Source organism: Erithacus rubecula (genome assembly GCF_903797595.1).
Source record: "Erithacus rubecula genome assembly, chromosome: 4".
Taxonomy (NCBI): domain Eukaryota; kingdom Metazoa; phylum Chordata; class Aves; order Passeriformes; family Muscicapidae; genus Erithacus; species Erithacus rubecula.
The window spans coordinates 33,990,001-34,006,569 of record NC_136686.1 but is presented as its reverse complement, the minus strand read 5'-3'; the positions used below and the strand labels follow the sequence as shown (position 1 = coordinate 34,006,569).

Here is a 16,569-nt window from a genome sequence, read left to right as displayed (position 1 = left end):
CACTATGTAATCAGGAACTCCCACCCCAACAGACAAGATTACTTACATAGATCAGTCCTGAGTAGTATCTCTCCTTCAGGTTGTGAAGCACAGAAGCCTCATTCAGGCAAGTCAGCTCTGCCATATCTTCTACTTTAGAGAATTTGGGGGGGTTCATCTTCTGGATGTCATCCTTATTTACTTTCACTTTCTTCCCATTCTCTGCCAGTTCCACGATGGCTTCATCTCCCACTTCTTCCTTCAGGCTAGCTGCCTCAAACCCATTCTTCTCTGAGGGAACCCATACCAGCTTCTTAGCTGCCCAGTCAGCCTGAGTCAGGGGGTTATTAATGATGTTTTTGTCCACATAAAGGTACTTATCTGCATCTCTTTGCGCCATGGTGGTTTACAACTGGGGACCTGTGAAGAGAGGGGGAAACAGAGAAAAAGGTTATTTTTAAAGCCTCAAATTGCCTTGCAAATTCCTAGAGGCAGACAGACACGTGCTAAGTACTCTGAATCCCTGGTCATCAGACAGAGCATGCCTCTCCCTCCTTTAATTTCAGGTTAGTAAGCACTGCTAAAGTTGCAGTAAGGCCAAAGTTTTGCTTGCCAAGAGTACGAAAAAAGCCAAACTAGCAAGCAGTTAAAAAAAAAAAACTCCAAAACTTACAACAAAACACTGACCATTAAGCATTTAGAAGCCATTACTTGGCAGAAAAGAGGAAGCACATTAAAGTGGCAAGCACCAAACAATTTGTGTCAATCCTCATAGCATCAGACACTGCCAGTAACATTCAGGTCAAGATTAACCCTTCACTGCTCTACTTGATGGAGATATTAGCTCAGAAATAAAATCACAAATGTGCAACCAACACTTTTATTTTGCATCCCCTTATTCTGATAATCTATAAAGCAAAAACCACAGCTTCCTAGAAATCTCAACTACCAGCTCAGAAAGTGAAGTGCATTCTGCTTCTAAAAGATAGCATAATTTGTGGACACCCGTTAAGGCTGATATTAGATACTTTACATCACCAGCTTAATAGTAACACTCAGCCTGTGTGTTTTATCTTTTTTTTTCCTAGATAATGATCAGTAACAAAATATCTCCAAGACAGTAACAGAATTAATCAGGAAATTTTACAGCTAAATATCTTCTACTAACATCCTTCTATGAGGCTGTGGTAAGATAAAGGAGAGAATTTCATCCCTACAAAAAGGAGACTTATGCTGCACACTTGAAAAATGGCACCCTAGATTTAGTGTTTCATCAAAACCAGAACACTAATGCCAGGGATTTTCCAGTTTATAAGGCAGCAATTTTATTAGTGCCATTCAGAAGTCCTTTCAATCAGAAAAGGGCTGCATGCGTCAAGGCTCATTAACCATGTAACAGCAGCCTCTTTACAAGATGGCATAAACATTACTTCTCAAATTCTTCCTCACAAAGATACCAGTGTCCTCAATATATGTTTATCATAGCTTGAATAGAAACTAGAGCTCTTTACCACCTAAAGAACAGGAAATGAAAATATGAGTATTCATGTCCTAGAAGGCTATCAGGAGCTACATGGATAACTTTTTTACAGAATTCATATTTACAAACCAGCAGGCAAATCAAGTAAGTGAAGTCTGAGTACACACACTGCAGACAAAAAAGTATTGAAAGCAGGAGAGAAGCAGCTCAATTCCCAAAACATGCATGAGAGAAACAATAGATGCAGAGTCCCAGCATTAGCAAACAGTGAACAAGCCAGAAAAACATCAGCCGTAATAATGATGGGCACAAATGCCCACACCAGTCATTTGTAAGCATGTAGGGAAATTCCTTTCAACAAATGTATCACTGTAAGTGGTATGTAACTTTGTGCCAGAGACCGTATGGAAAGCTGTATATTCACAGTAAAAAATTCTTTAGCAAACAAAGAAAATGACTCTATAAATAATCACTTCCTTTAGCTTGAGTTTAAAATCTTTGTCTTAAGCCTTACAGGATATGCCAAGCAGCTATTCCACAATTGACCTCATCTTTCCTTCCCCAGAGGGTCACTGACACTTCCACCTCAACCACAATGGTGATTCTCAAAGCAGCTTGTCCCTGGCTTTTCCCATTATTCCTGAAAACGAGATTTCAACGGATACATGATGGAGAGATTTCTTTTAGAGATAAAATGCAGCAATCTGGAGGCTGCCATAAAAATTTTGAGCTGTCGGGAGAGCTCCAAGACCATCCTATAACAGCAAGTCTGACAGAATATATAGCAAATAAAGAAGATCAATAATTCAACAGAAGATATTAGGATTTCATGACACTGCAGAGTATCATCTGCAGGTTGCCATCAGGGGTTAAAATAAGGGAGTGGAAGGAAAGAGGGGAAAAAGAAAAAAAAAAATATTCAATTGTGTTCAGAGTTGTATCAGGTTTGGCAAGGCAACAGCTGTGCTCTACCCTCCATTACACAGCTTCCTGCCTATGCAACTCCCAGAATGTAACCAGTTGCCTTTTTTGGCTATAATCAGGCAGGACACAGAGGCACTATGCTTCAGCTAAATTCAGTTTCATCATTTCCTGAGGAATCCGAAGTAACCAGCCATCTGAAGTGTCCTACATTACACTGAAACACAGTCCCCACTCCCTCACTGCTGGAGTGCATGCATGCATTCAGTACACCTTAAGACCCATTCTAGGATAAAGACTAAGTCTTTTTGGCTAAAAAACAGGTAAGACCACAAGAAACCTTTCAAAGGGTATCCCCAGTCAGTCATAGATCTTAAAAGAACTAAGGGAAGAAGATAGTTACAGAGAGGTTAATCAAACTCCTTGCAGAAGGAAAACCCCAAATTATGTCACATACTACAAGAGTGGATTCTTCAGCCAGTAAGAGACCGTTCCAGAGCATCCATACCTTTTTATTTTCAGGGCTGAAAACAACTTTCACAGTAAGAGGATAAATAGCCTAACACAGCTATTCTAAAATCTCACCAAACACTAAATTTAAGATATTTTAATACATTAAATATATATCTATATAGTATAATATATTGTATATATAGACATATTTAATCAAAGTTTTAATATTTTAAGTACTACCAAATAGTGGTGAGGAGATTCAAAAAGGGTCTGCACCTCAAACTTGAAACAGACTTGAAAATTCCCCTATTGCATATAGCAGCAGCCTTCTTATCATCACCTTAAATTCATCCTCTTATGCTCCAGAACAGAATCCTCACATTGCAGAAGTAAAAGAAGACTAGAGGCTCTCAAGCTAAGCTAACATGGCATTAGAGCTATTCTCGAGGCTGACTTTGAACCCACAGGGTGTCTAAACTAGAAACACCACAAACCAACCATTAATTTGTCTTCTCCACAAGAACAGCACCAGAGGAATCAGATTCAGCAAGTTCCATCTCATGGACTCCTAAACTTATCTTTCTAGCTTATGCTGAATTTCACTGGGCATTTCTAAAAATCCCTTAAAGTGGTCAAGGAAGGAAGTAAGCCCAGTAAGCTCTTACAGCAACTCACAATGAATGTAAATCACTGCTGTTTTAGGAACAAATTAGGAAGCAATTTGTTTGCCTGGTAGTTTGCATTTGGGGTGTAGATAATTATGTAGGACAAGGACATTTATCTTTACATAGCTATTGTGCAACTGCCAGATGAGAATACCGTTAACAATATTGGTTTTGATGCCAGTCTGTGGGCAAGACAACCAAAGAATACAGAAGGAAGACAGACCATCCTTGTTTTGAGTTTAAATGCCTCCTTCCTAGTATTGTTTCCAAAAATGACATACTACAGTCACTTCCCCATTAACCCAGTATGTTCCCTTATTGTGGTTCATAGCAGTATGGGGAAGAGGTTGGCCAAACTTTGCTTGTTTCCCATTATTTCAGGGTCCAGAAGATTCTCTGCCATTTAACAAACTACATAACTGTCACAGTCACATACAGTCACAGATAGAGAAAAAACAATCCCTACAGTCATGAACAGGATGGGACCATGACATCAGTATATAGTGCAACCTTAAAAAATAATACCAACTGCCCTGTTGACATATATATTTCCCAGCAGACAGATCCTTCTGAGAGGAACAAGTCAAACATTGGATTTAACTTAAGATGGCATGCACTCCCTTTGAATTAGGCAGAATTACTCCAAGCCTTCACTGAAATACAGACATATGGACAGAAGTTTGTCTTGGTCTCCTGCAATTTCACAGCCTTAAGACTTGAATTATAAGACACTTCACACACTTTATACTTAAACCATCAAGTGCTTCCCATAAACCTGGGAACAAACACTTTATGTAGTTTGAAAAGGTCTAAAAGCTACCTCTGCTGTAAGGTCCCTTTCTCTCAATTGCAAGTGTTGTGCAACTGCTAAAAGCACAGAACATTACCAATTAAATTTTCAATAACTATTTGTATTACATCCCCCATTCCCCCCAGACATTTACTCTGTCAGCAGCCAAAGAATTGTTCCTGGGAGTGAGCCACTGCTCAATAAGGTAAGCTTGGGCTTTACTAAACTATGGAGCTGAAGTAGAAATAGAATTCATAAGAATTGTATTCTTATTTCATAAGAGCATTAATGCATGGGTTAAAGCATCACACAAGTATTAGAGCACTGGCTAGGCAAGGAAACACCTCCAGTTTGAGTTACCTAAACCATCATTAAAGTAGGGATCCTCACACTGATCTTTCTTGGCTTCAGCCTCGTTCCTAGCAAAGATGTATTACTACACTGGAATAGACAGTTTTATTCACACACTGTTTTGTTTCTCTGCTTTAATGAGCTGTGAGGAGTTTATGAAATACTGTGCTACACAGGATGCAAAATGGCCATAAACATGCACCAAATCTTTGGCAATTCAGATCACCACTTCAGAACTTTGCTGAAAGACTAAGCCTGTGTGAAAAGGGACGTAAGTGGATAATTACTGGAAGTTTTCTTCAGTTTCATATCCACCAGTAAGACATTGTTACAAATTTTCTGTGATTTCATATTAAACAATCCTCCCACGTCGTTTGCCTAGTGGCCTTTCTACTTGCAGTGCAAGAGGAACTATCCTAAAGGGTGACAAAAAGGATGAACAATAAACAGCAAACATATTTAGACTATGAGTTAATTTCCTGTTCTTTAAAGAATTTACCTTTTATAAGCAGTTCAGGAATATAACTTTCCCACCACTTTCCAAATTGTCTGACTTTTAGCAGGTTGTCTGAAGGTGCAATACAAGACAAAGGCCCTTTCACAGAATAAAAGGAATGTACATTATTTCTATAAGCAAGACAAGACTTTTCCACTAGAAAATCATAGCACTACTGGCTACTTATGGCCCTATTTCAGGTACAACTAAGTTGCATTCAGTGAAGAAATTTGATTATTTATTAATACACAGTATTTAAAAAATTATCTTTGAGAAGCTGCTAATGTTTCAAACTAAGTGTGGTCGGTAACATTCATATGATGGGAATCCTTGCTAAGCATATGATCTGAACAGCTAATACTTGCATTATTCCTGCAACTCAACTATTTTGTTTTCCCCAGCCAGCTGAATACAGTTCATCAGATCAGATTTAAGAGCAGCTAGAAAGCTAGACTAACTAGTCTAAAATAGACTGAATTTAGTGGCCAGGCTAGCTACAGTGACCATGAGCTGACAATATAAAACTCTTAACCTACCAATAAAAAACTTCCTATAGCTCCCTTGTATTCACTAAGCTTGTATTCACTAAGAAACTGTTCAGATCTCATTTGTTTAGGTTAGAGTGACACTTCACAGCACCAAGTGCCAGTACATTTATGGAAAAGAAAACTGTAAAGTTTGTTAGCCCAAACTGCTTCCATTTGTAAGCAACACTTACATAAAAAACAGAGTTTAAATAACTAAGGGTGAGAAATGAATAACAAGGAGGAGGCGGAGAGGAAAGGAAAGGGAAAAGCTGGCAGGAAGTTGAATTGATGGACAGGTTATATCTGCTTATTTCTCAAGTTCAGTACATTGAGACACACCAGTGCTTGATGCTTCAGGCTGAATGCAAGAATCACGAATTTCAGTTATCCCACAAGAGAATACAACATCAGCCAAGTACCTGAGATGGCAATTAACACCCCCTCACAGACAGCCCCCCAAGCTAAAGGCACCAGCTGCACTTGCCCTTTGCATTCAGGATGCTGCCATGCAGACTCATTTCTTCTATTTCAGCTTTATTTGGGATTCATAATGACTGCTATTAGCTTACTGTAGTTCACTGCTTTCCTCTCTAGTCACAGTCTGACGCACACAATACATTGTTGAAAGATTTATTTCACAACTGGAATGCAGTTTGCTGGCAATTATTGTTGCATATTCAGTTTGACTGTAGTGCTGCCCAGACTTGCCAGCTACTCTGTTTATTACTGTAAATTAAACTCAAGGTAGAGCACTAAAATGCCCTCTCTGTATGTGGGGCTCTAAGAACCAAGAAGGAGGAATATAATTATCTAATGCATAAGTGATGCTTCTACTGCACAGAAGTGACCTACTGGCCAGACTACAGATACAACTAAAGAACTTGAAGGAAATTCTGCATCTTCCAAGTGGCCTAAAGGTACCTAACACACATCCTCAGAACAGTGAACATGGAATAAATGTTTCTCTGTGTCCAGCCCTCTTCATCAGCTGCCAAGCACCCCTCTGGTATGTGTGAAGCAGCGCTTGCATGTATTTTACTGTAACAGCTGACAGAGCGGGTTTGCTCTGGCAGCTGGGACTTCCCATGGCAAAGTGCAAAGGCCACATACAAGCAAGACACTACATGCCACTTAATAGTCACCTTTTCTCTCCACTGGGTTCAAACACCCAGGACTATGAGAACAGTCCTACAAGCATGGCACATGCCCATTTAACAAATATTAATGCCAATCTGAAGAGGCTACTTTTGTGTACCAAAGACTGAAAACAGGATAGTGCAGGCTTCACCACGGGCTACAGAAGCACAGGAACAATCTTGGGCAACCACACTGCATGCAGTAATTAACCACTGTAGGTATAGGCAAATAAAGCCAGGCATAGCTTCCCTAAGTTAATGCTAGGGAGGGTATGCTTGCCTCTATTTTAATTGCACCTTATGAGTTCAGGGAAACATAAAGACACACTACCAGGTAGATGGCACCAATACAGTTAATCAGCTCTATGAAGCCTGTGCATGCTGTTTGAACACACCAAACACTGATTTAGGGAGGGGGAGGGTAGCCTTCTGTTGATTTCAAGTCCAGTCTTTAGCATGACAAAGCTAGGCTGGCTGCCACCCAACCCATTCACTTTGAATAAATATTCAAAGTTTACAATCCTGCATAATACACTTTCTGCAACTGTTGTTTCTCATTAGTGGAGTACAGTACATGCCTTCTCAGCAGAGAGGAGAATTCCTCTTACAGAGACAGTGTGCCCACAAGGAAAACATTTCAGGGGGAGAACACATTCTTTGTGACCACTCAGCAAAGTAATCCCACTTAAGGAGACAGCTGTAGTTCAGAAAATTGCAGCCCATCCCTGCTGTTCAAGCTGTTTTGCTGGAAGACTTGTTTTCAGGAGGCATAATGGCCTGCATAAGTTCTGATCAGGCATGCAGAGTTCCCTAGGGACACTGCAAGAGAGAGGAGAAGAGCTTAGAAAGTTTTAACCTTTGTTACCTCAGGGTCACTTTTCATGCCTTCCCTAATATTCTGATTTAAGGCTAAAAAGGTATCTGCCAAGAACTCTGAGGCACTGTGTAAGGCAGCTCTACATACATCAATTAGCACTCCCTGTCATCTTTGTCAATGCCAGGTTTCAATTCACTGCAAGAGGGAAGGAGGAATAAAATAATTACACCTAAATATGGAGACAAAAAATGTGGTTCTGGTTCACCCTTTTAGATGCAAATATTTAGCATTTATGCAGCCATAATCAGTCATCTTACAGGAACAATTACTCTTGCTAACGTTGACTGACAAATTGCTTTGATCTCAGCATCAATACTACTAATCGTTCTCCAGCTCATGAGAACATCAGTGTAAATATGTCTGGTAAATCATTGTTTAAAGTATTATTTTTACTTTGCAGAAGTTTCCCTGGACACTTTCAGCTCAACCTACTGTGCCAAACTAGGACTGTGTACGAGCAGCCTTCAGCTACCTCTCACTTTTATTTTTGTTTCAAATAATTCTGCTGCACATTAACAGCAGCTATGGGGATAGCAGGGAAAAACCCTGGCACTGAGAAGTCTACTGCATCTACAGGGTCCAAGTTTGATTTTCAATCAATACATAACAGTTCAATAAGAGGATCCACATCTCTGTTTATGACAGTGATGTCTGAGGTAGAGGTCTGGGGAAGAATGACATTTTCTGAACATGAGAACAGAGCAACTCCTATACAAAGGAGAAAAAGCTATACAGCCTTTATATTCCAGGATGTATAAGGAGGGCAGGTTGAAAACATTTCTTGTTTTTTAATTTTTTATTATATGTGTTTTATAACTTATTCTCATAAATAACACGCTCAAAATAGCCTGAAAATCCAGATTGCGACATTTCCCTATTGCATTCAAGGTCTGGCACAGCTTCTTAGCCATCCATTATAAGCACTGCTCTACAGAAAGCTCCTGGTGCAGCAGAGCACACAAGGAACACTGGTCTGATCTGTACACCTCACTCTCAAGTTTGTTTTCTGGTTAGCTTGCTCCCTCCCTCACCTGTGCTATCTCCTCTCATTGGCAAATACATCAGTCTTAAAAAGGAACAGCATTAGGCATCGCTAATTTTAGAACTCACCCAACCGTGCCCCCCTGTCTGGATCTCCTCAAACACTGGTTTTTGTGTTAGAGGAGAAGAAAGGACTCATCTTTCAACCTCAAATGAGTAAAAGCAAGGGCATTTGAAGTAGAAACTTAGTCTGGACTATTACAATCATGGCTATCTGGCATAAAAAAATCTTCTCTATTCTGGCAATACAAGAAAACACTTCTTTTGAGAAAAAAAAAGTCCCATGGTGCCCATATGAGAAAACAAACACAATTTGAAAGTTTCCAATAAAGTTTTGCTTTCTGCCCTAAAAGGATAAAGAACAACATAGGGGAGCACTGACCACAGAGTAGCCAAACAGCTTTGTGTGTTTCCACCATGGTTTCCACACTGTCCACAGCCATATACACGGCAGTGCTGTGGTGGTGAGGCACTGGGACAGGCTGCCCAGGGAAGCTGTGGATGCCTCATCCCTGGAAGCATTCAAGGTCAGGCTGGATGGGGCTCTGAGCAACCTGGCCTAGTGAAAGGCTTCCCTCATGGCAGGGGATTGCAACAAAATCATCTTTAAGGTCCCTTCCAACCCAATCAATCCCAGGAGTGTCTGATACTGCTCTCTTTATCTACATGGGCAAGAGCTGAACCACTACTGCAGCTGCACTTTCCCCTGACAGAATTAGCAATAACACAACATGGTGATATTTAACAGTTAAGTCAACATCTAGTTTTTCGAGCACTAAAGAATTTAAATTTATTTATATTGTTTTGCCCATTAGGAAAAAAAATCAGGATTTGCCACATAAAAGATTACCTCCCACCATGTGGAAGAAGAAGATAAACTGATTGTGCACATGTATATGTCAGTGCTACATGGACAATGTGGATAGTTTTTAGAAGTTACATTAATTTTCCTAATAAATTGGCAATCCTTCTTTTATGACTAATACATCTTTCTCACCACATTTGGGTGTTCTCATTTTACTTTTCCCATCATATACTGCATTAAGCTTGGAAAGGGCCATTAAACCAATTCACAATAATTTACTGTGTAATGAAATGTCACAGACTTTAGTGTCTGCTATAAAGATTCATACTGCAACATAAACCAGTTAGCTTAGCTTTTATTGTCTGGGTTAAGTCACAAATCTTAAGTCACAGTTTAAAGAGTTTTTGTGCTTGTAGAGAAATCTTATTTGGTATTTATGCTCCTCTAAGAAAGAAAATTTACTTGGTCAATATGCAGACACATCCACTTGAAACCCAGCAATTTCAAGTATCCGATTACTTAACTATTTTAGGTAGTCTACTATATATCTGCATCCATACTTCCAATTATTTAAACAATTCTGAGAAGTCTGAATACATTCTACTTGATGTCAGAAAGGGATAAAAAACATTTCTATCTCTGAACAATGAAAAAAAAGTGATGTCAGAACCACAACTATGAAGAATACAATATATTTAAGTGGCATTCTGCTAAAAAAATGGAACTCCACTAATACAAAAGAAATATTTCTTGGACTACTTCATACACATTTACAAGCAAAAATTAAAGCTGTTTTCTAGATAGTCACCTCAATGAGAAATTTATGAATTAAATTGCAGTTTCTGGCTATCTTCATCTCAAATCCTCCCCTTCAGACCTGTTCCACTAACTGTTAAACACACAGCTATCCATCATCACAATCACCACAAAAATCCACAGCAAAATGTCAATACCTTCCTCTGCATTTTAAACTATGACTGATATATCCAACACAGAAGCCTGAGAGTATTTTTCTTCATCTACATTAAAAAAAGAGGTGCAAAAATGAATTTACCTTATAAACCAATTAGTTTTAAGTGCTTGGCCAGGAACTTTCTAATCCAGTTCACTGATTTTATTTCAGATTTCCATTCAGCATTTCTTGTGAAGTTCTTTCATCTGGACATCCTATGTCTGTTCAAATATGTCTAAATCCTAAGATAAGGTTTGTTTTCCTTAAATTGATAGCACATCAATGAAAGTTACTTTGTTCACACATTTCAAAATATCTGATTTTATCAATTCTGGCACAGAAAGCTTGGAATCTCTTGCACTAAATGGCAAGTACATCTACATGTAACAGTCCCTGTCAAAAAGAGCTTACTCCCTAACAATGTACCTACAAACTGATAATACAGTTCTGTTAAGTCAGTTGCATTTGGAAAAAAAAAAAACAGAAGCAACCAAATTTTAAATTGAGATTTGGCTGTAGTTTCCTTTTTTTTTTTCCTTGAACATTTAAAACAACTCTGCTATTAAAATTAACTGGGTTGGTTGTTGGCCATAACCAACTTTAACCAAAGTCAAATCTACTGCACCTCCAAGGTTGCTTACAAGAGCCTAAAATCAAATGAACTGGTCAGATCTTGAGCTTAAAAGAAAAACACAGGTGAATGTACTCTCATCACTACAAACAATAAAAAGCAAAGTAAACTATTACAAGAGTATGCTTCAAGTCTTAGATTTTAAACAGGAAGCTGCCCAGCAGGACAAAAAACCCTCTGACTGCACACAACTGACAAAATAGAGCTGTAAAATTTCTCTAAACCTTTTTTCTTACAAGTCTGAATGCCCACTTTGCTTACACGCAAATCAGAACTCAAGTTCTGTGCAGAGACATATATCACAATGGATTTCCTGCCAAGACCCATTAAAATGGTAGCTCTTGATGAATGAAAGTATTCATCAGTTAAGGAGACTTTATGATACAGATTTCAAAGTTAAGTTTCCCTTAATGTATTAATTATTAGCCTGAGTTTACTGAAGTCACTCATCCATGTGGTTTTATTTACTGCTCTCATTAATATCAGCATACATGCATTAGGAGAAATTTAAATTTCTAGTCATGAAGACAAAACAGAATCCAAACCCTATGTGCAAAACTCTGGAGGCATAAATTTCATAAATAGGTCATGGAATCAAGACACAGCATACAGCAAGCATTGCATTTCATTATGCCTCTCTGCAACCAGCAGCAACACATTTGTTATACTTCTACAAGAAATAATTTACAGTAGACAAAGTATGTCAGATCAATTTTCCAGTTTCCCTTCCGCTATGGTTAAAAAGGACATGATTTAGCAGTATTAGCTCCAGAAGTATCACACAATGCAATCAATCACAGCCCCATCACCAGAAAACTGCAGACACTACTTTCTCTCCAGACTCTTTAGGGTGCTCAGAAAGGCAAGATATTGTGATGAACAGTAACAGGCCAAAGGGCCATTAACTGAAAATGGGGACTAACCCATTATGCTGAACACAACTGGGTTGGAGTGAGGTCAGAAGCTGTTAAACCACTACAGTGGCCTAGGACTACAAGACAAATGGGTGTTGAGATTATTACTTCAAGTACTCCGAACAAGTTCTCACAGCCACTGAAGAAAAAAGCGAAGCGGATAAACCATAATTAAGATGAACTTGTAAATTGATGCATTTCATTTAGTTGGACAACACCCATTTGCATTAGCTTCCAGGGCAGAAGTTGCATTTGTGTTTTTGCCTCAGCATACTCTATTAAAATCAGGTTGCTAGTTTCCATCTCTTTCTACACTAGAAAACTCAATTAGAACCATGGTGTGGTTAAACTGAAAAGAAATTTAAGGTACAAGGTCACCGAGCCACCATTAAGTTAGAACAACTGCCAGCAAAAACAATGCTGCTGTAGGCAATCCTCTGCTATTACAGTTTTGTTCCAACCCACAGAAGACTTAATGTCAGGCACACAATTTCTCTACTTAACATGCAAACAGCTCTGCCTCAATTATAAACTAAGAAAGCAAAGAGTAACAAGATATTTACACAAGAAATCAAAGAAAAAAATTTATGTTAGAGGGCACTGAGTGCACTGTTAAGTCAAACCAACAAAAATACATTAAATCATACACTGAGGATTAAGGTTTTGGACACCTTTTAGTAGACGTGCACACTAATTCTGAGCCTCTAAAATGCACTCTAGTCCTCAATTTCAGCATGTTACCCAATAACCCAAAGCTACCACACAAAAAAGTAGATGCACTGTGGGGGATAACACAAACCTTAGCTTTGACTTCCCCTTTCAGTAAACCTTGCATTAACTAGATGAGTTCCTGTAACTCCCATGGGTCCACTTATAATCTCACCCTATTACAGTCACACTAATCCATAAGCAACATCAATCTGGGCAAGACACAGGCCCAGGGATGGGGTGGAAGCAGAAGACTGAGCAGAATCAGCTCAGAAATCACAATACCTCTGACACGTGCCTGGCCTCCTTTGTTCTGGAAATTAACAGAACCAAATCCGAAATCTGAGCACAGACAGACTAATCTCCCAGTACAAGTGAAGTGCATTTTCACAAAGCTAGTAGTAGCTGATATGCATGCCCTCCCACATACCCTCAAGTGAATAGCCTGACACACGACTAACCTGTGAATTATTAAATTAAAACACTCAGTACATTATTTTTTAAAGACTTTCCAAGATACAAATGGTTCGGATTTTCAAGACAGTTTGTTGAAGTGGTTTACTGTAGATACATTTGCAGTGCCAAGTAATGTTGCAAAGAGACTCAAACACCTGTGGCATCCAACTGCAAGGCAGTTTTCAACATGAAGATGAGTGAATATTAGAGCTACCATCGGTTTCACAGCTTGAACACTCTCCAACATTTTGCATAATACCTAAATAATGTGCTGGACAATAAAGATTATTTCAGCTTCCTAAGTGAGAGATTTTTCTAATCTCTTTCCTATGATTTTACAGGACAAGGTTGGGTTGGGTTTTTTTTCATTATTATCATCATCATTATTTTTTCATTAGATTAATTTAAAAAATTATGGTGCAGCTCTCACAAGCTATTTGTCTTCTTAAAACATTCTGAAGCACACAAAAATCTACCAAGAGGAAATAATGAAAAAATTCTTTATCTCTTGAGATGAAATTATCATGTGGCAACTTCTTTCTTAAAAGATTAAACTTGAAAGGAAAAAAAACAAAAACAAAACCCAACAAAAAACCAACCCAGGGCCACGGTAGAAATATCCTAACAATCTACACAAAGGCCAATAACAGGACTTCAGTTTCTCCACTCATTTTTTTTGGGGTAGACAGAACCTGACTATTAAGTCTTCCTGTTTATACAGAAACAGACACAGGCTACTCAGCAGTACAAACACTTCTCCAGAGGTCACAGACTCTTCTTCCAGAGATCTTCCAAAATCAGACCTTGGCTACACAAGTCAAGCATCCAAGAGATAACACCAGATTCCAAAAAGAACCACATCACTCACCAGCTTGGCACCGGTCACACTCACTTTGACGTTTCAGGTCAGTGAACAAGTTCAGATCCCCATTTCTACCCACTACTACCAATGTTGCTTCTACTTTGGAGTTACAGAAAATTTTGCCTGTCCACCTCTATAAAGACAGTGCACACACTATGAATAAGTGCAATAAAGCTATCATGAAGCGGAACACGTCAATTTCAGCAATTCCACCTGATATGGAACATCACGGAACTGTTCCATGATTTCCTTGTAGTTAATTTTCACAAGGTCAGATTAGCATAAAGTCTTGTGTTTATACAGTTTAGGAAATTGTGATTAACAACTTCAAAACCCTTCTGTGCCACTTACATTTATTAATTGACTTCCCTTCACTACAACTCTTTAGTTAATAAAAATATTTGTTTATCTCCTTGAAACCTTGTGAGAGCACTACAGATCCAGACAGTGCATCCATGAGTCAATACATATCTGCACCAGGATTTGCCATTTTTGCTGGAATGCCATCGATATCTGAACTTAGTCACATTGTGACCTAATGACTAATTTCAAAAGCATTTTCCACAGGCAGTAACTGATTAGAGAGCTGTTACTTTGGAGTTAAAACTTTACCATACCTAGCCCGACCAACAGGAGATGTATACAAGAGTCAAGAATGTGTAATTTAATCCTTCAATCCATGGTTCAACAGCCTTCATGGAAGTTACCTTGTATTTCCTTACAGCATACAAATTATACATGGACCTTGGCCTGCAGACTACCACAGTATCTTTACAAGTTTGAAGCATAACTTTTTACGCACTATTTGAGAGACTCCTCTGTTTTGGAAGACTCGCCCAGTTAAAAAAAAAAAAGCTTAGGTTCTTAGTGCACGCTGATGGGAGTGTGGCTCAGGACACCATGACATAGGATACAGAAGAAAAACCTAGAGAAGAGGAAAGATGAAAAGCACAAAGAGTGTTTCAAGAGGAAAAAAAGAAGGAAAGGAATTGTAAGGAGGAAAAGAAAGTGGAATAAAAGAGTCACTGCATGCAGAGCTTGCTGACCAAAAAAAGTTTACTTCTGAAAAATCTCCCTTTATTACCAGAAGCGTAACTCATTTCCCCCTGTGTTAAGAAAAATTAGGAGCAATCCCCATTAGACTCTCCGGACAGGCACCATGAAGCTTGTTACTTTCCACACCTACCGAGGACAAGTTGGTAAAGATACCACTCAAAGCCGGAGAACTTTTACTACTCGGTTGGAGGTGATGCCTGAAAGCACAAGCTATCTGCAAGAGCTCTCGGTGCAAGCTTCATCTTGCCCTGTCACTCCCTCCTCCTCCCTCCCTCTCTCCTGGCCCAAACCGAACGAGGAAGTGGAGCCGGGCGGGCGGGCGGAAGCCAAGCCCATGGCGGTGTCGGCAGGAGGGCTGTCAGCCCGTGACTCAGGCTGCAGCCCTGACAGCCCCCGCGGGCCGGGCACCGCAGGGAAGGAGGGAGGGAGGGAGGGAGGGGAAGGAGCTGGCTCCGGCGGGAAGCAGCGCCAAGCACCCACCCCACCTGCGGGAGGCCGGTCCGCGGGGAGCAGAGCGGCAGCTCCGCGGGCACAGCGGGGACACAGGGAGCACCCCGGCACGGCGGCTCCCGCGGGGAGGCAGCGGCGGAGCGGCGGGACAGCGGAGCCTCCTCGCGCGGCCGGACAAAGAGGCGCCAAACCCGGCGAGGGAAGGGAGGGAGGGAAGCGCGGCGCCAGGGGGGACAAACCGGAGCCACCCGCGCCCACCGCCCCGCCCGAGCGGCTTCACCTGAGCCCGGCTACGGTGGAGGGAAGGAAACGCCGCGGCGGCGGCTGCGCTCCTCACGGCAAGAGTGCGGCGTCCTCCGGCTGCGGCTCCTCCCGCGGCACCGCGACCGCCGCTCGCTCACCGGCTCTGCTGAGCCGCCCGCCCGCCCGGGCGGGGCCGCCCCGCCCCCCGCGCCGCCGCCCGCCAATCGCGCCGCCGCCCGCGGAAATTGACGACCATAGTGGCCAATCAGAGCGGCGAGGCGTGCGGCGGCTGAGGAAGCCGTTGAGCCGTTAGCAACGCCCGTGCGCCCCGCCCGGCCCCGCCCAGCTGAGCCCAGCCCAGCCCGGCTCCGCTGCCGGTCGGGCGGGGAGCGGCGGGCCCGCGGGGGTTCGGGGGCGCTGAGGGCTCCCCACCGCCGGCTGCGGGGCCGGGCTGGGCTCCCCCGCTCCCATCCGCTGGGATGGAGCCCGGCCGAGCCGCCCCTACAATGCCCCACGCCGCGCCAGCCCCACAATGCCTCGCGCCGGGCTGCGGTGCTCCTGAGGGCACCGGGTGCGGCCGGGGCCGGGAGCGGGAATGGGGCTGAGCTGGGCCACAGGCTGCGGGCCTGAAGCGCTCCGAGGTGGGAGTTGTGGGTGGGGGGTGTCCCGGTCCAGAGGTTCCCACTCATCCTTATTGTACTGCAAAATACCTGCGACAGGAAGATGCCAGTCAAAATTTTGTTTCACGGGGTCAGTTAGGTTGCAAAAGATCTCTG

The 16,569-nt window shown here is 41.5% G+C and overlaps 1 protein-coding gene across 2 annotated transcripts in view; it reads right to left on the bottom strand.

Annotated features, from left to right (window-relative positions):
• The window catches only part of MYH9 (myosin heavy chain 9), a 69,606-nt gene extending 53,620 nt beyond the window's left edge, over window positions 1-15,986 (bottom strand). Inside the window, exons 1-2 of one of the 2 annotated variants that reach the window (XM_079305267.1) lie at window positions 15,831-15,986; window positions 47-399 (exon numbers count right to left, since the gene is read on the bottom strand). In XM_079305267.1, the coding sequence (XP_079161393.1) occupies window positions 47-379 (333 nt within the window). In that variant the 5' untranslated portion in view covers window positions 380-399; window positions 15,831-15,986. Of the gene's footprint in view, window positions 1-46; window positions 400-15,828 lie in introns of both variants that reach the window. The other variant, XM_079305268.1, reaches the window with a different exon arrangement.
• Between the last annotated feature and the right edge of the window lie 583 nt (window positions 15,987-16,569).